Source organism: Lynx canadensis, chromosome A3 (assembly GCF_007474595.2).
Source record: "Lynx canadensis isolate LIC74 chromosome A3, mLynCan4.pri.v2, whole genome shotgun sequence".
In the NCBI taxonomy this organism is placed as follows: Eukaryota; Metazoa; Chordata; class Mammalia; order Carnivora; family Felidae; genus Lynx; species Lynx canadensis.
The window spans coordinates 18631666-18653215 of record NC_044305.1 but is presented as its reverse complement, the minus strand read 5'-3'; the positions used below and the strand labels follow the sequence as shown (position 1 = coordinate 18653215).

The 21550-nt window shown below is 47.6% G+C and overlaps 1 protein-coding gene across 2 annotated transcripts in view; it reads right to left on the bottom strand.

The window, feature by feature from the left end:
- Positions 1-5012: 5012 nt before the first annotated feature.
- ZHX3 (zinc fingers and homeoboxes 3) overlaps positions 5013-21550 on the bottom strand; it is a 63491-nt gene continuing 46953 nt past the window's right edge. For both annotated transcript variants that reach the window (XM_032592567.2, XM_032592568.2), the window contains exons 2-3: positions 6673-9718; positions 5013-5280 (exon numbers count right to left, since the gene is read on the bottom strand). In XM_032592567.2, the coding sequence (XP_032448458.1) occupies positions 5270-5280; positions 6673-9532 (2871 nt within the window). In that variant the 5' untranslated portion in view covers positions 9533-9718 and the 3' untranslated portion in view covers positions 5013-5269. The remainder of the gene's footprint in view (positions 5281-6672; positions 9719-21550) is intronic.

The window sequence follows — 21550 nt, the reverse complement described above, 5'->3', positions numbered from 1 at the left end:
ACCCTCCACCAGTGTATCTACTCTGGGGCTTGACTCCTGGGAAAGACGCACTTGTAGCTTTCTATATTCAGGGACTCCAAACAGTCTTTACCCTGGACAATTTACCTTCGGCTCCAGCCGAATGCTTCTTCCAAATACTCCTAAGTCACCCACTTATAGTGGAAAGGAACAAGAGTTATAAAAGCATTAGCCAGGAAAAGCTATTCATCGACATTCAAGTGCTCAGGGGTACGCACGTGCACATAGAGGAGGGCCAGGCTCCAGAAGAAGAGGCACTAACGGCAGGTGGACGCTCAGACCCCTCTCCAGTACCCTGGCTTGCCACCTGCCCCCAGCAGACAGCAGAAGAGAAGGCAGCTACCCCTGCCCCCGCCAGAAGGGTCGTGCTCGCTGTGCAGACCCCTCCTTCTGGCTCCAGCCTGAGCAGCCACAAGGGCCAGGCGCTGAGGGCTGCTAAAGCCTTGGGGCTGGTGACAGCAGAGCAGTAGCCATATGCTCTTTGCGGATCCTGGCGGTCCTGCAAACCAAGGAGAGCGTTTTTAAAAGTCAAGGCAGCAGGTGCTTGCTCCCACCCTTGTCCATGGGGTGACCAGTGCCTGCCTAGGCCGTGCCGGGCATCAGGTTTCTGCCCCTGCTCTGGACTTTGGCAGGTAGAATCGTTGCTTCCCGCTGGATCCGGGCTGTCCGATCTCCAGTCTGGTGAAGACAGGCCAGGTTAGTGGCCAGTCTTCACAAGTGCGCTCAGGACTGTAGAACAGAAAAGCAGACCCTGGATCACCCCCCGGGCCAAATGCCCTGAGCCCTTTACTTTACACCCCCCACATACAGATGCTGGGTGGCTCAGTGAACTGCCTTCCTGGGACGACCGGTGCCAAGGTACACAACACAGGCTTCGCCATTCCATGTGGGACTTAGAGCTTGCCTGGGTGGCACTCATGATCGTCACCTCTACCCAGGCACTTGGCCCAAATCAAAACCCGTCACTTTGTTGAGACGTTGCCTAGTTTTCTCAGCCCTGGTGTCGCACAGCCTGGCTGTTCTAAGTGGCCAGAGAAACAGCACGATGGTTTCCTCAGATTGAAGCCGGGCTTGGGGAGGGGTCCATTCAAAAGAAAGCTCGGCTCCCCACTCCCTGCTTTCTCAGGTGCCAGACAGTCCCCAAGCCACACGGAGATGCGCCCCAAGGTCTGGGCAGGAAGAAGGCTAGGCGAGCCTGTGCTCCTCAGCAAAGCAGTGGAGTCAGGAGACCTGGAGACGGCCCCGGGCAGTAGTGAGGAGAGCCAAGCCCTGTTTGCCTCCTGCCCCAGGAAGCTGCTGGCTCTGGCCTGGAAGTAGCTGTGTGGACCCTAGCACATCTACAGGATTTTTCTTCTCCGGCTTACAACTGAGCCTTCCACATTGATAAGATAAAGGAAAATGTAAACTTAATACAAAAGGTGGGTCAAATCAATAACCTGCCCTGAGTAAACTCTGAGCAAGGAAAAGGGGGGAAAATTAGAAAAAACCCAAATTTCAGGTTTGGTTTGGCTGGTTCTCTTCTACAAAGTGCCTTTATCCACGTGGACTGTGGCATTTAAACTGACAAAGCTGCTCAAACCCAAGGATCTCGGTACAAGAAGAGAACAGGCAGACACAAGGCAACAGGGCCGAGAGCGGGCAGCACAGGCAGGCTGCCGAGGAGGGTGTGTGGACAAGGCGAGCACCCAGCCAGAAAGGCCAACGCCCACCCTCCATGGAAGGCGGCCCGGCACAGATGTCCCAGAGCCAGAGGGGAGAGGGAGGTAACACAGGACCTGTGCAGGATAAGAGCCACAACTCAGCCTGGAAAACCTGCAGAAACTTCCCGGTGGGTCAGCCTCCCATGGCCAGCTTGGACGGCACCGTCAGTACAGCACCCTGCCCAGCTCCCGCACCTGTCCTTCCGGAAAGCAGGCCTTCAGGTCCTGGTGCTTTGGTCACCCACGCAGCTTGGCCAAGCCAGGAGCTCTAAGTCACGTGATGCTACCAAACACCAAACACCAACAGGCCATCCAACACTCTGGAACCCTCGACTCCCGAAAATGGGAACGCTCCTCTCAAATCAAAAAGCTCTTTAATAGTCAAGAATTCAAATAAGTAATCAAAATATGCAAAGTAGGGGCGCCTGGGTGGCTCAGTTGGTTAAGCATCCAACTTTGGCTCAGGTCATGATCTGGCAGTTCGTGGGTTTGAGCCCCGTGTTGGGCTCTGTGCTGGCAGCTCAGAGCCTGGAGCCTGCTTCGGATTCTGTCTCTCTGTGTCTCTCTCTCTCTCTCTCTCTGCCTCTGTCCCAATTTGCGCTCTGTTTCTCTCTCTCAAAAAACATTAAAAAAATTTTTTTTAATATGCAAAGTGTATGTATCATAAATTCAGATTTCTCTGATCAGAATGATGATCTAGTTTCACCCATTAGAACTGGATCTACAACTCCATGTAAAAGTATTAATAAACCAAACGTGCAAGACAGGCAACAAGAAACACCAAAGATTTTACTACCGTGACAAGTCCAAGTGCGTCGGGAGAAGAGGGGAACGACCACTTTAGGAAACCCCGTCCCACCTCTCTCAGCTCTACAGCCCACAGACTGCCTTCTTAATGGAGGCGACGTCACAGACACCCTCCGGCGGTGTGCAAAACCGCAGTGATGTCTCACAGCAGGACAGGGGCCTGACGCACGGGGTGCAGTTCCGGTTCCGGGCCAGCGTGCTTCCGCGTGCCGGGGCAGCCGTATTCCTCAAGCGCCCAAAGCCCTGTGCACCTGCTGCAACATCTCCTGGGCCACCCGCTCGCTGACCTGTCTCTCTTGCCTTCACCTTTCATTGTCTGAGGCTCCAACCCCACTACCCAATCCGGTCCAAGAGCACAGTGCGGGGAGGAACCATCCAGTCTGCGGGGCTCCTTACCTGGGCGGTCCTGCCATGTGCGGGGTGGCCCTGGGCGTCGGGAGAGCGAACATCTGTGAGGAAAACACGCCCAGGCGGCAGCACCGGACGGAGCTTTCCCACCTTTCAAAGACAGGCTGGTGCCGAGGCGGGGTCCCTATGTCCTGCACCAACTTGTCTACCACGTAATTCGTTTTTTGTTTTGCTGTTTGGGTTGTAAATGAAATATGAACACAAATTAAATAACCAAGAAAACCCTCTCTAAAGACACAACGCTCTGGCCAGTATGTGCAGGACTTGGAGCGGGGCCCACAGGGTGGTGTCTCAGACACTGATGGTTTCCGGCTGGGCCACCCCAGCCGCACCTGGGATCCCAGCACTGCCTTCAACACAGGCTACTGTCCCCGGCACCCACACGCCACTAGATTCCTCAGGTGCACACCTCAGATGTACATCTTCTGAGTAAAGTTTCAAAGTATTTGTCCTGTATCTATGTGTATATATAAATTAATCTGCATGTACATAAACACTAAAGGAAAAATCCCAGGTGTCTGTTCTCTGAAGGAAGAATCACTCACCACTCTTGGCAATTCTGGAAACAGGCCCTTGGGGCTAAAGAGCTTCACACTCAGATGGAAAGGACACAAACATGGGGTGCAAAACTTGCCAAGTACTCACTTGTTAACAACTAAGAGGTGGTCCCTACAGGGCCCTGGAGAAGAGAAGACACTTTAAAAGAACAGGGGCTCAAGGGCTTGGGGTTGGCAAAGATAGCCCCTCTCCTGGAAGGCAGAAGGCGCCACCACCACCTTCAGTCCTTGGAGCCAAGCCAGCACAGTGCCCCACGCAGTTCAGTTCCCGCGTGGGGTTGGGGAGAAGGACGACGCCTAGCCCACCACCAGGGTTTCTTGCCCAAAGGCCCTGCCACTCACCCAGCCTGGGCCCGGGAGGAGCATGCTCATGTGGTCGCGGTGCTTTGGGAAGCGGGTGCTCCCCAGAAGGTGAGAAGTACACGTGACGGGCCTTCTGCCTGCCCCACCCTCCACCCGCTGCTGTCAGAGCAGCCCGTCTTGGGGAGAGAAGGATTTACCATGTAGTACAGCTCTGTAAGCAAGTTCCCCAGTGTTGCAAAAGCACCTTTTCCTGTGATTTTCTCAAAACAAAAAAAACGGATGGGAGGATTAGGCTAAAGTAGACCAAGATTTTGTTTCCAAGTTTTGGGGACAGAAATGCAGAACTTGAAAAATCCTCACAAGCACCCGTCCGGTGATGTCCAGCACCCAGCCAGGCTCTTGGCGTGAGGGCCGCGAGTACTCTGGGCGTCCCGCCAGGAACCCCCGCGTGCAAGCCCACCCCAGCTCTGAGAACTCCGGAGTCCCAGATCCTGTCAGCTCTCACTCGGACTACTGGCTGAGTGCAGGTCTTCCTTCCCAACCAAAGGCAGCCTTGAAGCAAGTGAGGGTCAAGGGCTCTGAACACCACAGCGGCCAAAGCCACCTGCCGGGGCTGCGCGCTTCCACTTTAAGCCCCCTTTTTCTCAATTTCCCTCTCACTCTCAACACATCTAGATTAAAAACAAAAACAAAAACAAAAATGTGGGCACATAGGTCAGTACATCAGGCTTGACAACAAACGTTTCTCTAAGGTGATCTGAGAACCGAAAAGTTCTGGTCCATGCTTCCGACGCCCATGAAAAAGGAGAAGGGCTGTAAGGACTTTCGGGTGGGACGAGCACGCGCCATCACGTACAAACTGCAGGGACCGGCGCTTCTGCACAGATTATCATCCCGCAGGGCAACGCGAGCCCGGCATGACGGCAGAGACCTCTTCAAAAGCCCTGCCTTCGTGGAGGAGCGCACAGGTACGCCTCTGAGTGTGCGGTGCCCCCGGCCCGCTGCCGAGGGGACGCGTGGCCCCAGGGATCTCTAGAGAAGAGACACGGGGCATGTTCAGAGATGACGTAGACGGCAATGTACTGCTTGCTAACCAAAGTTTCTATGTAATGAAAGTGTTTACAATCTGACGTTTTATTAAATGTATATAGGCAGATTTATATGTTAAAAACTTGATTTGTGTCTATGAATATGAAATCTGAACTATTTTATCCACTGGAAGGCAAAGGAAAGGTCCTACATTGTGGGAGGAAGAACTGACGAGGACTCTGCGATCCCCGCTGGCTGGCTCGCTTGGTGGTGGCGGGCCCAAGGTGGCAGTGGGCTCCGGGCTGGCAGCGAGGCCTCCAGAAGCTCTCGTGTGTGCCCAGCGGCGGGCGTGGGAACAGCATGTGGCAGCGGAGAGTCGGGTGGAGCCCCTTCACGTGGCAGGCGGCATCCCAGACTGGCCAGTCCTTCAGTGTAATCAGTTCAAATTCAGTCCGTTTCTGAGGAGAAAACACATGCCTGTCACCTCCACATCAGCTGCCGCTCGTATAGCCCCCAAAACAGCCTGATCCTCGCCGTGCCAGGGTGCTACTGCTGGCTCCAGGGACCTCTTAATGCCACGAGCAATGCCTTCCTGCCAGCCACTCCTCCATTCTCCAGCCCAAGGGACCGTGACTCAAACCCATTCATCCCAACTCCAGGCTAGCCATTTTTTTTTTTTTAGTTGTGATAAAATATACATAACATAAAACTTACCATTTTAACTATTTTTGAACGTACAATTAAATGGCTTTAAATATATTCACAGGGCTGTGTAAACACCACCCTATTTCCAGCTAACCAAGAATACACTTAAGGGAAATTTTAATTTAAAACAAAAAATGAAATCGGTTTATTCTAGTTGCCAGCAAGGGAGGGTGGGCATTCCCGAGGGGCAGGCCCAGGGCTGGAGAAGGTGCCTGAGGCAACCAGCCCTGTGAAGCCACTCCTGTTCCCTGGGGCCCATCACTCCCTATGAGGACCTCAGTGACTCATGGGAGCCCTGAAGAAAACAAGCTCAAGTCTGGAAATAACAGGTCCTGGAACCAACTTCTAAATGTCCCCAAATCGGAGAATCTGAGAATCCAGATACTTCCTCAGTTCCCACAGCCTCCTGTGAAGAGCTAAGTTTGATCGCTCCTGGCCATCCTGTGATGAGGGAGGCCTCTACGGAGACAAATACCCAAAGGTGGGGAGGGAAAGGACGGGCTGGGAACTCGGGTCAGGATCCAATACTGACAATGTGACTTATCTGTGGCTACAAAACTACCTTCAATAAAATCATCTCAAGTTTTCTTTCAAGTTCTAATAATCCCAGAAATATGATCCAGAGAAACTGAGGAACAAAATGCAGGCTTTTGATTCCACAAGAAGGAAGATGACTTTCTATTACTTCAAATCAGAAAGAACAACAAATCAGAAAGAAATACAAATTTATAGGACTTTTATCATTTAAAAAAAAGGGCTTCACGTATCTGAGGACGATTAAAGCCCCTCTTTCCTTCTGCTCGCCAAGATGAGTTGAATTTCCTCAATAGCCCCACTGCTCTCTCCTATGCAGGGGTGGTGGGTCTGCCGGACTCAGATGGCACTTTGACCTGTTCTCCGATTGCTAAGAAATGGCTAGAAAAGCTGGCACCCTCGTAGGTTCACTGTGTTCCCGCCCCCTGCACAGGTTTGGAGAAACGTGAAACAAAATAAAAACACAACTCTCCACCCTGTGTCAGAGTCACATCCTGTGCCGAATGCTCCTGCTGTGGGGCAGCCTCAGAGATGGCAGGCACCCCCGGGCCATCGGGGACCTCCTACCCTCCCCACGGAGGATGGCCCTGCACTCCCAGGGGCCTCCTTACCCAGCTCCAGTGCAGCCTGGGGACTCGGCGCGTCAGAGGGCTCCGAGCTGGCCTCGGGGGCTCCGGGCTCCCACGACTCACTGTTCTCCGACACCTCCGAGTACCCGTCACCAGTCCCTCTGTGAGCCGCCGCGGGCTCACCGGCGCCCTGGTCCTCGCCGCCGGTGTCCGCCACGGCCCGGGTCTCCTCGCCCATCTTCTCAGCGAACCACTGCTTGACCTGCTGGGAGCTCATCTGGGTCTTGTCGCACAGGCTCTGCAGGTCCCGCTCGAAGAGCGTCTGGTGCCTCAGGTAGTAGTCCTGCAGCAGCTCCCGGCTGCCAGGGGCGACCGCCAGCAGCCCCGGGGGGAAGTTGCCCCGCTTGTAGTCCTCGTACCACTTGAGCTGGCCGTTCTTCAGGGCGTACCTGCTGTCCCCGAACCAGCGCACCACCTCGGGCCGCGGCAGGCCGGTCTGCGCCATGATGGAGTCGTAGTCCTGGTTGCTGGGCCACCGCGTCTGCACGAAGAGCTGCCGCAGCAGGTGCCGCTGCTGGGCCGTCTTCTTGCAGCTTGCCTTGCCCGGGGGCTGCTCGGCCGGCTCGCCGGGCCCGCCGTCCACAGGCTCGCAGGCACCCAGCCCTGGGAGCTCGCCCTTGCCGTTGGCTTCGGTGACTCGCAGGTTCTTGAGGTTGATCTTGATGGGGCTGACCTTGCGCTCGGCCAGCGCGTGGCCACCGGCCCCTTCTGGGGAGCCGTCTCCGCCAGGGACCCTCAGGTCGCCAGCCAGCTCCTCTTCTCCCACGTCGTCCTCCGCAGCCGCCGCCGCCTCCTCCGGAGCGGCGCCCTCATCGGCCCTCTTGGTGTCCTCGGCGCTCACTTTCTTGCGTCTCTCCGAGAACCAGCTGTCGATCTCCCTCCGAGTCATCTTGGTTTCAGTCCGCAGGCGGTCCAGCTCCTCATCGGGAGGAAGGGGGTTTTGTGCAAAACTGCTCTCCAGGGCTCGGAGCTGCTCGGGGGCTCGCTCCTTGTACCTGGTCGGCGTGAAGTCGGGGGTCTGGTGCCAGGCCTGCCGTCTGGCTGAAGGAGGGGCGGCCAGGGTGGCCGCCGGTGGGACGCAGGGCCCCTCTGGGGCCTTGGCCGCCGGGGCGAAGGGCGTGTCTGGCCCGGGGTCAAGGACGACGGGGCCATGGTCACCGGGCAGCACGGGCCTGGAGCCCTTCAGGTTCCGGCAGTGGTACCTGCGGTCGCTGAACCACTTGCGCACCTCTCTGGTGCTGAGGCCCGTCACTTTGGTCAGATGCTCCACCTCGCTCTGGCCCGGGAACTGGTTCCGACAGAAGCTTCCTTTCAGAGCCGACAGCTGCTCATGAGACTTCTTGTTTTTGTAGATGCTGGCATCGAGGAAGGCCTGGGAGGTGATGCTGGGGCACGCCGTGAGCAGCGACTGAGCCGCGTTCACCACCTTCACAGCCGACGTCGTGTTGGAGCACACCGTGTTGATGGGCGCCACGGCGGGCGGCTTGGGGACAGACGTGACTGCCGGCGGTAGGGACGAGCCAGGCGCCTGCAGCCCGTTGGCCATCAGTGGCTGAGTGACCAGCAGGCCACCTGCCGTGCCCTCTGGCTGCCCCACCACGTGGCCTGGGAGGGCGGCCTGGATGAGGTGTTGGACGCCGCCGGCGTTGGCAACCAGGGGCGTGTTGAGGACGGTGATCGTGGGCTGGGGCACAGACTGAATGACCGTATTGAACATCTTCTTCCGGGCATCCTCGATCTCCTCAGGGGACCAGCTGATGCCCTGCTTCAGCCTTTGGGCCGTGAACCAGATCTTGAGCTGTTCCTCCGGATACTTGGTGACCACAGTCAGATAGCAGAGCTCGGCTTTGGTAGGGTAGGGGAACTTGTGGAACGAGTTCTTCAGAAAGCTGTTGGAGTCCATGGCCGCGTTGTAGGTGGGGATGCTGCTCAGGGGGATCATCACCTTGGGGAGGGACTTGGATGTGGGCGGCGGCTGGTGGTGGTGCTGGGCGCGCCCGGGGGGTGGCTGCTGCAGGGGGAGGAACTGGGCGAGGCCGGCCGGCAGGACTGGCACCGCTCCCATCGGGGGCCCGTTGGCCACGTGTGGCGCTTTCGCCGAGCCGGCGGCTGGCTGACCGACCGGGACCGCCCCGTCGACAAAGGAGTGGTCCCCCTCCTTCGCCTCGGTCTCCCCTGCCGACGGGTTTGGTAAGGCCGCGTCACCGACAGGCTGACTGGGGATGTTCTCCTTGAGCGTATGAATTTTTTTGGCTTCAGCTTTGCCTTTCATTATCTTCATGATTGGGGTTTTGGTAATAATGATTTCGGCCTGTCCGTCGGTCCCTTCAGTGTTGGGCTCACTCGAGACGTCGGGAGTGCAGGTGCTCTCGGGGACACTCTGCTCCACAACTACATGATTGTCTGGCTTGGCCACATTCCACACAAAGCTGGCTTCCCCCGAGTGACACTTGGCATTGTGCAGAGAAAGCCCCTCAGGAGTTTTTGCCAGAAAACTGCATTCAGTGCATACAAAAGTTGGGTCCTTGTTAAAGTCTGTGTGCTCTGAGTTCATGTGCCCCACAAATTGGGTTATGTCCTGGGATCTGAAGTCACAGTATCTGCAGGAATAGGAATAGCCGTCTAAAGTGCTCCGGTGCCCATTGGCCAGTGTGGTGCCGTCGGTACTGCTGGGCATCTGGGTCACCTCCCCACTGCCCCCGGCGGGCACTTCAGGGGGCGGCTCTTGCTGGGGCCCCTCAGGCAAGGTCTCAGCCGGCTGGGCCTCCACACCGGCCTCCTGCAGCACCACCGCCTTCACCGGGATCATACACGGGGTGGTGGATTTCCTCTTGCTGGCCATGGCGACCACCGCTGTGGCTGATCGGGGTCGGGCCGGTGGGGGGAGGGGGGCGGGTGGCAGGAGAGAGAGCTTGTCCTGTCCAGGGCCTCACTGTGGAAGTTCCAGCTGCTCCATGAGGGCCAAAGAAACGGTTTCTGAGGGCAGTTTTTTCAGTTGTTTGCAGAAGGCAAGTTTTCCCTATTAAACCTAAGGAGGAAGAGAAAACGGTGATTACGATCTCTCGGGCTCTGGCCACGCACTTCTCAGATGCCCACACACACTCAGCTGCTTGCCTCTGATCACTGGGGCCTTTTCACAAAGAAGGTCACCAGCAGCTTGAATGTGAAGCCCCCCAAACACTAACAAAATCATGCCCCGAAGAATGCCCTGGGGGTGTTCCAGGGGATGTTCCATGCCCTGACAGACTTAAGCCATGCATTTTGTTTTGTATTTCCCTCTGTGTTCTTGTATTAAGTTACTCAGATTCAAAAGCCAAACAACAACAACAAAATAATCCTGTTTTGGACGCCCAAATTAATTCTGACCATGTCAGAGTGAGAACAAAACATCCTAGTGTAACTCTTGTTTAAATGTTTGGGCCAACAAGGGTTTTTCTTTTCATAGCCTTCCCACATATGACAACAAGACACCGCCTCTGCCTCCCCCAAGCCGGGCCCAGAGGCCAAGTCAGCCTCAGTGTGCGAAGTGGGTGCGGGGCTGCTGGCTGCCACAGGAGCCGGGCCTCCCTTTGCGGCCTTTCCCTGTCTGCTGCCCTATCACACCCGGTCCAGGCCACGGAAGGGGGAGCACCTCCTAGTTACTGGCTGTACCCCGGACCGAAGCCGAAGCTCGGAGGGCCAGGGGAGCCACGGACCCACTTTGCGGTGCAGGAGTTCAGACTGTAGCATCACCTTGGGTGTGCATAATACACGTGACCTAGCATCGTGCTTACTTCCCTTTATATTTCCTTTGGTGCCTTTTTGTTCCTTAAAAGAAACAAACAAAACATTTTAACATCTTTGATCATTTGAAATTTGTTTCAAGGGCGCCTGAGTGGCTCAGTCGGTTAAGCGTCCGACTCTTGGTTTCGGCTCAGGTCATGATCTCGCGGTTCGGTTCTTGAGTTTAAGCCCCACATCGAGCTTCAGGCTGACAGTGCAGAGCCTGCTTGGGATTCTCTCTCCCCGCCTCTCCCTGCCCCTCCCCTGCGCGCGCTTTCTCTCTCTCTCTCCCTAAATAAATAAACTTATTTTTTTTTTAATTTTTTTTAATGTTTATTTTTATTTTTGACAGAGAGAGAGAGAGACAGGGCATAAGCCGGGGAGGGGCAGAGAAAGAGAGGGAGACACAGAATCTGAAGCAGGCTCCAGGCTCCGAGCTGTCAGCACAGAGCCTGACGCGGGGCTCAAACTCACAGACTATGAGATCACGACCTGAGCAGAAGTCGGACGCTCAACCGACTGAGCCACCCAGGTGCCCCAAAATTCTTTTTTTCAATTTTTTTTTTTTTTTTACGTTTATTCACTTTTGAGAAACAGAACATGAGCAGGGAAGGGGCAGAGAGAGGGAGACACAGAATCCGAATAAAAAGAATTTTTTTCAATGAAATTTGTTTCAAATATTGGAGTGACTGGTTTATTTACATATAAAATCATTATAATTCTTTCATGAGATGCCATGAGAGAAAAGTGTTTCTGGGACCCCTATTATTAACATAGCAAACTGCAATACTGGTAATGACTAAAATAAATAGTAATTCTAATTCCAAAATCACCTTATCATCAGTATTTGGATTTAATATGAAAATGTAAAGAGACAAAATATCTCTACTCAAGTTCTTAAATACTCACAGCAAACTATTTTTCTGTAAGTCTAACCCTGATGATCATGACGATAAAAAATAATTCCTGTTAAAAAAAAAAAGTTGGGTGGGATAAGAATAAGCACACCAGACCTAACTACTTGTCACCATTGCTCCCACTGATTTGAAATATCATGCACACTTTTTTTAAACTGAATTTTTAATTGTTAGGTAAAATACCTTAAAATTGATATTTAAGATAAAATATCAGTATTAAATAAAATAGATGAAACTAAAACTACCTGTAATTTTGTATACCCTTCAACCTAGTCCAAATGTCTTAACACATATTTTAGTCATACAAGGCACATACTTGTGTTTCGTTTTTTTTTTTTTTTAAGTTTATTTATTTATTTTGAGAGACAAAGACAGCACCAGCGGGGGAAGGGAAGAGAGAGATGGTGAGAGAGAATCCCAAGCGGGCTCCACGCTGTCAGCACAGAGCCTGACGCAGGGCTCAAACCCACAAACCACAAGACCATGACCTGAGCCAAAATCAAGAGTCAGACGCTCAACTGACTAAGCCACCCAGGTGCCCTGTGTTTCATTTTTTTTTTAATTGAAGATTTCATCATAAACATTTTCATTAAGCTTCCTAATGATATCATTCAATAGTTGCCTAATAAGGTCCCACTAAGAACTTAATCACCCTCCCTGCTACTGAACTGGCTTCCAGTGTCCCACTGTCACTGACAGTGAAATGACCTCTGGGCATAGATAGGATGTATTTTTTCTATCATCCTGAGGCTAAAGGCACAGAAATGGGTTTATCACCTCCACAAGTATCAACATTTCTAACATCCTCTATTACTGGCAAACATTTTAAAGCAAGTGCTTTACAATTCCAAATCAGGAAAACTAAGCATAATGCAATTCTGTACACAGTGAGCAAATCAGATTTCCAGAGAAGTCACTGGGGACATCAAAAAGAATATCTGAAAGTGCAAGTTACATAAGAAAAACCAGGTGAATTGGACTCCGTCAAAATTAAAAACGGTTGTGCTTCAAAGACTGCCAGCAAGATAGTGAAAAAGACAACTCACAGAAGGGGAGAATTCATTTGCAAGTCCTCCATCTGATAAGGGGCTTGTATCCGGCATGTATGAAGAACTCTTACAACTCAACAATAAAAAGACAACCCAATTAAAAATTGGTAAAGGATTTGAACAGACCTTCCTCCAAAGAAGATCTACAAATGGCCAATAAGCATTAAAAAGTGCTCAACATCATTAGTCTTCAGGGAAGTGAAAAACCAAAACCACAAGGAGATACCACTTCCCCACTGGGATAGCTACAATCACAGTGACAAATAACATGTACAGGTGGAGATGGGGGGAAGTCAGAGCCTTCGTACATTGCTGGCAGGACATAAGATGGCACAGCCACTTTGTAGATTAGTTGGCAGTTCTTCAACTTCAAGTTAAATACCGAGTTACCAGAAAACCCAGTAATTCCAGTGCTAGGTATATACACAGAAGTAAGAATATGTTCACACAAACACTCGCACACAAACACTCATGGCATCACCATCGCAATAGCCAAAAGGTGGAAACAATCTCAATGTGCACCAACAGATGGATGAATAAACAACATTTGGTATGTCTATGTAACTGGCTTATTATTATGCTGTAAAAAGGAACGAAGCACCGTTAAAATGCCCCAACACAGACAGAAACATGGTAACTGCAAGTAGGCAGCTCCAAAATGCCACATTATATGACCACATTTGTAGGAAATGCCCCGAAGAGGTAAATCCAAAGTGACAGAATGTAGAGTGGTGGTTGCCAAGGGCTGAGGGGAGAATGAGGAGTGACTGCTAACGCGTACGAGGTTTCTTTTGGGGTGATGAAATGTTCTAAGAACATGAAACGTTCTGAGATAGTTGTGATGATTGCAAAAAAACGTGAATATGCTGAAAACCACGAGAAGGACATCAAACCCAAGAGAGGTGGAGGACAGAAAGCTCTAGCACTCAGTTCTGTAGAAAAAGGGCATCATTCCCACTTATGAGGTCCCTATACAGGTGACGTCATTTATCCGTGACACTTCCTGATTTACCTCGGTCCTCTTTTCTGTCCTGGGTCGTGAACATAAGGCTGGAGAGGAGGGAGAGAGGGAAGAGAATGCACAGCCACCAGCAAACAGCAGCCCCGGGGGCAAACGAAGAGACCATGTGCTCACCTGAAGGTGGCAGCCAGCAGAATTCAGGGGCAGGAAAGCGCACAGCTCTGTCTACAGGGCGCAGGCACCCGAGACACTGCCATCACTGAGGTTTGGGATGGGGCTGGGCTTCACTGAGGAAGAGTTAAATTACGTTCCTGGCAATTTAGGCTGGGAGGTGGACAACATAAAGATGATTTGATTGGGGGAAAAATACCCATGGCATTGAAGATTAAGTCTCAAAGTAGCCCCAAATTGTCATTCAAGTCAATGACCAAGGAGAGCAGTAACGATTCTGAGTGGGCCAGGGGTCAACGCTGAAGGTACCTGCAATGTAACGGTAGTGGGGGTAGAGTGGCCATACTTGCCAAAGTGTAGAGTGTTCGGTACTGTGGGAGGCACGTATATACACATCTTCTCAGTCCATTCCCACAACAAACCCTGGAGCAGGAACTACTGTCATTCCCATTTTACAGACAAGAAAGGCAAGGCTCAGAGAAGACAGTAACCGCCTGAAGGGCACACAGCTGGGAAGCAGCAGAGACGGCCCAGGAACCTGGCAGTCTGGCTCCAGAGCCGGCAGCCTTAACCATTCCACACACACACATTGAGTAACCACAACATTGTTGGAATAAGGGGTGTGCAGGACTTTCAAAAATGCTGTTTTCCCCTCAGTATTAGGAAAAATTTTAAACATGCAACCCAGCTGAAGGAATTTTACAGTGAACACCCATATGCTCACCAAGTAGATGCTTACCGTGGGCTGTTTTTAGCAACATTACCTTACCTTTAGGTAAGTTGGGTTTGCTTACTTGTCATGCATTTTTAACAGGGCATCCAATAAAAGAGGTACTTAAAGGGTAAAGCCCCAATTATCTAAAAAACCATTCATCCACAAGACATTCATGGACCAGCTCTGACAAACGAGGCTCTAATTACCACGTGGAACTCCTAACTCAAGCCCTGAGTGACACTGGCGGATATAAATGCAAGGTTTTAAGCTGCCAAAGAGCCACAGACAAGGTCCAGGTGACAACTGCATGCTCATCATTCTTTGTAGAATCTTTTCTATACTCTGTCTTGAAAATTCATCTTGTAATTTTTTTTTAATAAGAAAAGCATCTAACTTAAAAAAAATTTGTTTAATGTTTATTTATTTTGAGAGAGAGAGAGAGAGAGAGAGAAGTGAGCAGGGGAGGGGCAGGGGGAGGAAGAGGTAGAGAGAGGGGTGAGGAGGAAACATGAGTGGAGGAGGGGCAGAGAGAGAGGGAAAGAGAGGATCCCAAGCAGGCTCTGTGCTGTCAGCATGTAGCCCGATGCAGGGCTTGAACTCACGTACTGTGAGATCATGACCTGAGCTGAAATCGAGAGTTGGATGCTTAACCCACTGAGCCACCCAGGCACCCCTAGCATATAACTTTTTGAAAAGTCTGTCTTTGGGAATTCAGAGCCGCTCAATTCACTAAATTAGCAAAGTTGCAGTTATTAATCGCTACATTTCAATACTACAAAATATCCATGTGGGGCTTGAAAAAAATGTTTATAGATCAAATTCTTAAAGTGTTTAACTTTACATTATAGATAAGAACTTTTTTTTTTGGTTTTAATTCTGAGGAAGGAACTAGAAGCACAACGAGCTCAACAGGAGGACTCAATGTTTTGAAAGGCGACTCTCAGCAGACTCCTTCCAAGTCTGGCTGCCCTCCTAAACACACAGCCCACGACTTATCAGTAAGAACAGGAACCATGGGAGCAGCTGGCAGAGTTACAGAAACAGAACTTCACGGAGAGATTGTGGCATACTGCTCGTGGTTTTGAAAGATCAAACAGAGGACCACACAGGCGAAGAACGTGACTTCTATAATGAGGCTGGTTCGACAGATATGGGTATAGTCGAATATTTTACAGTAATCATCTTCCTATTTCGGGGGGCACAGTATGCTTTATTGAGACTGCATGACGGGGCAGGGCTCCCCAAGCCCCTCCCCTTTTTTGGGTGTCTGTATGGAAACTGTGTAGACGTTGGGGTTCTCGGTGCATGGGCCCCGGAGGTCATCTGACACACCAAGGACTGGGCTGTCTCCTACGACTGTAACAGTGATACCCACTCTTCCAACTTGGCATTCTCTTAAAAACTGCCCTGGAACAGACTGCAAAGGCGGTCCTGTGGTATAACAGACGCTGTGTACATCTCAACTTTATCCAAAACAAAAACTTGCAGGTAGCCTTCTCTTTTTGTAAAAAAATTGTTAGCAATAGAGATTTATATTGAGATTTACCCTTTTTACTTCCTCCTTCAAATTATGCTCTTTATGTAGAAACTTCTCTCTCTCAGAAACAATGAACTGAAGTAAAATTCGTCCCTATTCACCCCAAAGACAGCTGGTGTTAACAATCTGGTGTCCATTTTTCAAGTATGTTTTCTAGGCATAGATTATTATAACCACTTTTTAAACAACAAAATATGGAGTTGTATTTTACACCCCATTCTGCTCCTCGGTGTCTTCCGTGACAATGGGAAGAGTGGCAGAGTCCACAGTTTATATCACGCTTTTATTTTTTTTACGTGTATTTATTTTGAGAGGGACAGAGACAGCAAGAGTGGGGGAAGGGCAGAGAGACAGAGAGGGAGAGAGACAGAATCCCAAGCAGGCGCCGCACTGTCAGCACAGAGCCCGACGTGGGGCTCGAACCCACGAACAGTGAGATCATGACCCGAGCCAAAACCAAGAGTCAGATGCTTAACTGAGCCACCCACGCACCCCTCAGCTCGCTCTTTGAAATGACGTTCTAATTATGGGTGCATCGTAATTTACTTAACCAATCCAGCTGTTAACAGACATCTGCACATTTCTCTAGTTTTTAAGCTATTACAGGCAATGGCTTAAAAACTGTCCCTGCATGTATTTTTGTGCTTTTGAGAATTTCTGAAATTCTGACCTTCTTATAAGAATTTCTTACTAGTAAAATACTGTTAGTAAAATACAAAGTTGTCCTCCAAATAGATACTGATTTTCACTCTTGCCACCAGAGAACTAGAGTGCCCTCACTATCACTGCATATAGTTACTATTAGTCTTTGCTAATTTGACACACAAAAAACTGGTCACGATTGTTTTAACTTGCATTTCTTTACAGGCATGGCTGAAAACCTTCTCACATATCATTGACATTTTGTAACAAATTCTTTTTTGTCCATTGTTCTAGGGGATTTTGAGAGTCCTCCATATATATTTTTTTATTCCAGGATAGTTAACATATAGTGTGCTGTATTAGTTTCAGGGGTACAACATAGTGATTCAACAATCCATTCATATAGTACTCAGTGCTCATCATGACCGACAAGTGTACTCTTAATCCCCTTCAACAGTTTCCCCCATCCCGCCATCCACCTGCCCTCTGGTAACCATCAGTTTGTTCTCTCTAGGGAAGAGTCCATTTTTTGGTTTGTCTGGGTTTTGTTTTTTTTTTCCATTTCTTAAATTCCACATATGAGTGAAATCATAGGATATTTGTCTTTCTCTGACAGACTTATTTTGCTTAGCATTGTAGAGAGTCCTCCATATATTAAGGAAATTGGCTCATAATCTGTCATAAATGAAGCTGTGGTTTATGCCAAGATTTCAAAGTGTCTTAAATATTAGGAAATTTCTTTAAAAAATTAATTTCATTAATTAATTAAAGGAGAAGAACCAAACAGCATTTAATAAGATTATACTCTCAATTTTTTTTTAAGAGAGAGAGAGAGAGAGAGAATGAATGAATAAATGAATGAATCCTAAGCAGGCTCCACACTCAGCACGGAGCCCGATATGGGTTCAATCCCACAACCCTGGGATCCTGACCTGAGCCAAAATCAAGAGTCAGATGCTCAACTGACTGAGCCACCCAGGCTCTCTCAATTTTTTATTGTGGTAAAAACCACACACTATAAAATTTACCATCTCAACTACTTTGAAGTGTCCAGCACAGTAAACTATATGCACATTCTCGTGTATCCTATCTCCAGAACTCTCTTCATCTTGCAAAACTGAAACTGTATACCCACTGAACAACAATGGATCCCTTTTCCCCCCTCCCTAACCCCTGGAAACCATCATTCTACTTTCTGCTTCTGTGAGTCCAGCAAATTTAGATACCTCATAAAAGTAGAAGCATGCAGTATTTGTCTTTGTGTGACCGGCTTCTTTCACTTGGGATAATGTCCTCAAAGTTAATTCGTGTTATACCATGTGACAGGATTTCCTTCCTTTTTAAGGATGAATAGCATTCCATTGTACATATATGCCAAATTTTATCCATTCATCTTTTGAAGAATATTTAGGATGCTTCCATGTTTGGCCTATTGTGAATAATGCTGTTGTGAACAAGGGTGTACAAATATCTCTCTGAACCCCTGCTTTTGATACATTTGCATATATACCCCGAAGTAGGCTTGCTGGACATATGGTAATTCTATTTCTGATTTTCTAAGAACCTTCATAATATTTTCCATAGCAGCTACACCATTTTACATTCCCACCAACAATGAATTTCTCCACATCCTCACCAACACTTGTTATTTTCTGTTTGTTTCTTTGTTTGTTTCTTTGTTTGTTTGTTTTAATGGTGACCACCCTAACATGTATGAGGTGATACCTCATTTGGTTTGATTTGAATTTCCCTAATGATTAGTGATGCTGAACATCTTTTCATATACTTGTTGGTCATTTGTACAGTTTCTTTGGAGAAAAGTCTATTCAAGTTCTTGGTTCATTTTTCAATCAGGTTATTTGTTGTGTTATAGGATTTCTTTATATATTCTAGACACTAATCCTTATCAGATAACACAGTTTGCAAGTATTTCCTCCTATTCCATAGGTCACCTTTTCAGTTTGTTAGATTGTTTCCTTTGAGGTGTAGAAATTTTTAAGTTTGATATAGTCAAATCTGATAGTCAAATTTGTCTATTTGTCTATAGTCATTGTCTATTTTCGCTTTTATTGCTTGTGCTTTCCATGTCATATCCAAGAAATCATTACCAAACCAATGTCATGAAGCCCTCACCCCTATATTTTCTTCTTGAAGTTTTATAGTTTCAGCTTTTATGTCTAGGTCTTTCATCTATTTTGAGTTAATTTTTGTATACGGTGTGAGGTAACGGTCCAACTTCATTCTTTTGCATGTGGAGATCCAGTTTTTCCTGTACCATTTGTTGAAGGGACTATCCTTTCTCCATTGTGCAGTAGCCTTGGCACACCTGTTGGAAATCATTTAACTACATATGCAAGAGTTTATTTCTGGGCTATTACTCTGTTCCATTGGTCTATGTCCATCTTTATGCCAGTACCATACAATTTTTCTTACTGTAGCTTTGTAATATATTTTGAAATTAGGATTTGTTAGGCCTCCAGCTTTGCTTTCCTTTCTCAAGACTGTTTTGGCTATTCAGGGTCCTTTGAAATTCCATATGAATTTCAGGATTTTTCCCATTTCTGCAAAAAAAAAAATGCCATTAGGATTTTAATAAAAATTGCATTGAATCTGTAGATTGGTTTGAGTAGTAAGGACATTTTAGCAACATTAAGTCTTTTAATCCATGAACATAAGATGTCTTTCTTTTTACTTGGGTCTTCTTTAGTCTCTTTTGATACTGTTTTGTAGTGTTTGGTGTATGAGTCTTTGGGCTCTCTAGTTATTTTGTTCTTTTGAGGTGACTGTAAATGAGTCTGTTTTCCTATTTAGATTTTTCACTTCTAGTGTATAGAAACACAACCGATTTTTGTGTGTTGACTTTGTGTCCTGCAACTTTGCTGAATTCTTTTGTTATGACAGTTATTTTTGTGGAGGCTTAAGGATTTTCTACATATATGATCATATCATCTGTGAAGAGAGATAATTTGACTTCTTCCTTTCCAAGTTGGATGCCTTTATTTTTCTTGACTAATTGCTCTGCTAAGATTTCCGGTAGTATGTTGAAATAGAAGTGGTGTCAGTGGGCATCCTTGACTTGCTCCTGATCTTAAAGGAAAAGCTTTCAGTTTTTTACCATCAAGCATAATGTTAGCTGTGGACTTTTCATATATGGCCTTTATTATGTCGAGGTAATTACCTTCCATTCCTAGTGTTTGGAGTGTTATCATGAAAGATGTCTAATCTTATCAAGTGCTCTTTCTGCATCAATTGAGATAATCCTATGGTTTTGGTCCCTCAGTCTGTTAATGTGGTATATTACATTGATTTTCATATGTAGTACATTCCTTGGGTTCCAGGAATAAGCCCACTTGGTTATGGTATATAATCCTTTTAATGTGCTATTGAATTTGATTTACTAGTATTTTGTTAAGCACTTTTGTATCAACAGTAATCAGAAATATGGTCAGTAGCTTTTTTGTTATATCTTTGTTTTAGTATCAGGGTAATGCTTACCTCATAAAATGAGTTTGGAAGTGTTCCCTTCTTTTCAATTTTTGGAAGAGTTTGAGAAGGTTTGGTGTCATTTTTTTAAATGTTTGGTAGAAATCTCCAGTGAAGCTGTCTGGTCCTGGGCTTTTCTTTGTGGAGAGCTTTTTGATTACTGATTCAAGTCTCCTTACTAGTTAGAAGTCTGACCAGATCTTTAATGGTTCCTCATCATCTAGTCTTGGTAGGTTGTGTGTTTCCAGGAATGTATCCATTCTTTCTAGGTTACCCAATGTGTTGGCATATAATTGTTCCTAATAGTCTCCTGTGATCCTTTTAATTTTTGTGGCATCAGTTGTACTGTCTTCTCTTTCATCTCTGATTTTTGTCATTGGGTCTCCTCTCTTTTTTCTTAGTCTGGCTAAGGGCGTGCCAATTTGTTTTAAGGGTGTGCCAAAGTTTGTTGATCTTTTCAAAAAACCAAGTCTGTTTCACTGGCTTCTATTGTTTTTCTGTTCTGTATTTTATTTTTGCTTTAATCTTTATTGTTCTCTTCCTTCTGCTAACTTTGGGATTAGTTTGTTCTTTTCCTAGTTCCTGGAGGTGCAGAGTGAGTTGTTGATTTGAGATCTTCCTTTTTTTTAATGTAAACATTTACCACTATAAATGACCCTCTTAGTACTGCTTTTGCTGCATCCATAAGTTTTGGTATGTTATGTTTGTATTTTCATTTGTTTCAAGATATTTTCCAGTTCCCCTTGTGATTTCTTTGACCCATTGGTTGTTCAAGAGTGTGTTGTTTAGTTTCCACATATTTGTGGATTTTCCAGTTTTCTTTTTGCTAGTGATTTGTTTCATTTCATTTCATCTCATTTCCAACCACAAAGAAATGTGGTTGGAAAAGGCACTTGGTATAATTTCAATCTTTTAAAATTTGTTAGGGCTTTGTTTTATGTCCTAACATATGATCCATCCCAGAGAATGTTCCAGGTGCACTTGAGAAGAAGGCGCATGCACATTCTGCTGTTGTTGAGTGGAGGGTTCTGTATGTGTCTCACAGGTCCAAATGGTCTCTACTATTGTTTTGGTCTAAACTCTCATTTTTTAAAAGATTTAGGAAATGAAGGAAAAAAGAGGGAAACGTCCTGAGATAAAGGATTTCTACCAGAAACCACAACAAACACTACACCTAGTAGTGAAACACTCAACTCAGGAACAAGGTAAGAATTCCCACTATCATTATTTAACATTGTAATGGGATCCTAGACAATAAGATGAGACAAACTGGTGTTATTTGCACATGAATAAGAAAATCTCCTGAAAAACTTTTATAACTAATAAGAGGACTGGGTAAGAGGATGAGATAGGGGCTCCTAGGTGGCTCAGTCGGTTAAGCGTCCAACTCTTGATTTCGGCTCAGGTCATGATCTCATGGTCATGAGATCGAGCCCCACATTGGGCTCTGTGCTGATAGTGCAGAGCCTGCTTGGGATTCTCTCTCTCTGCCCCTCCTCTGCTTATGCTATCCCTCTCAAAACATAAATAAGCTTAAAAAAATGATGAGATACAGTTGCAATACACACAAATCATTACATTTCCCCTATGCCAAAAATAATCCATTAGAGAAGGAAATGGGAG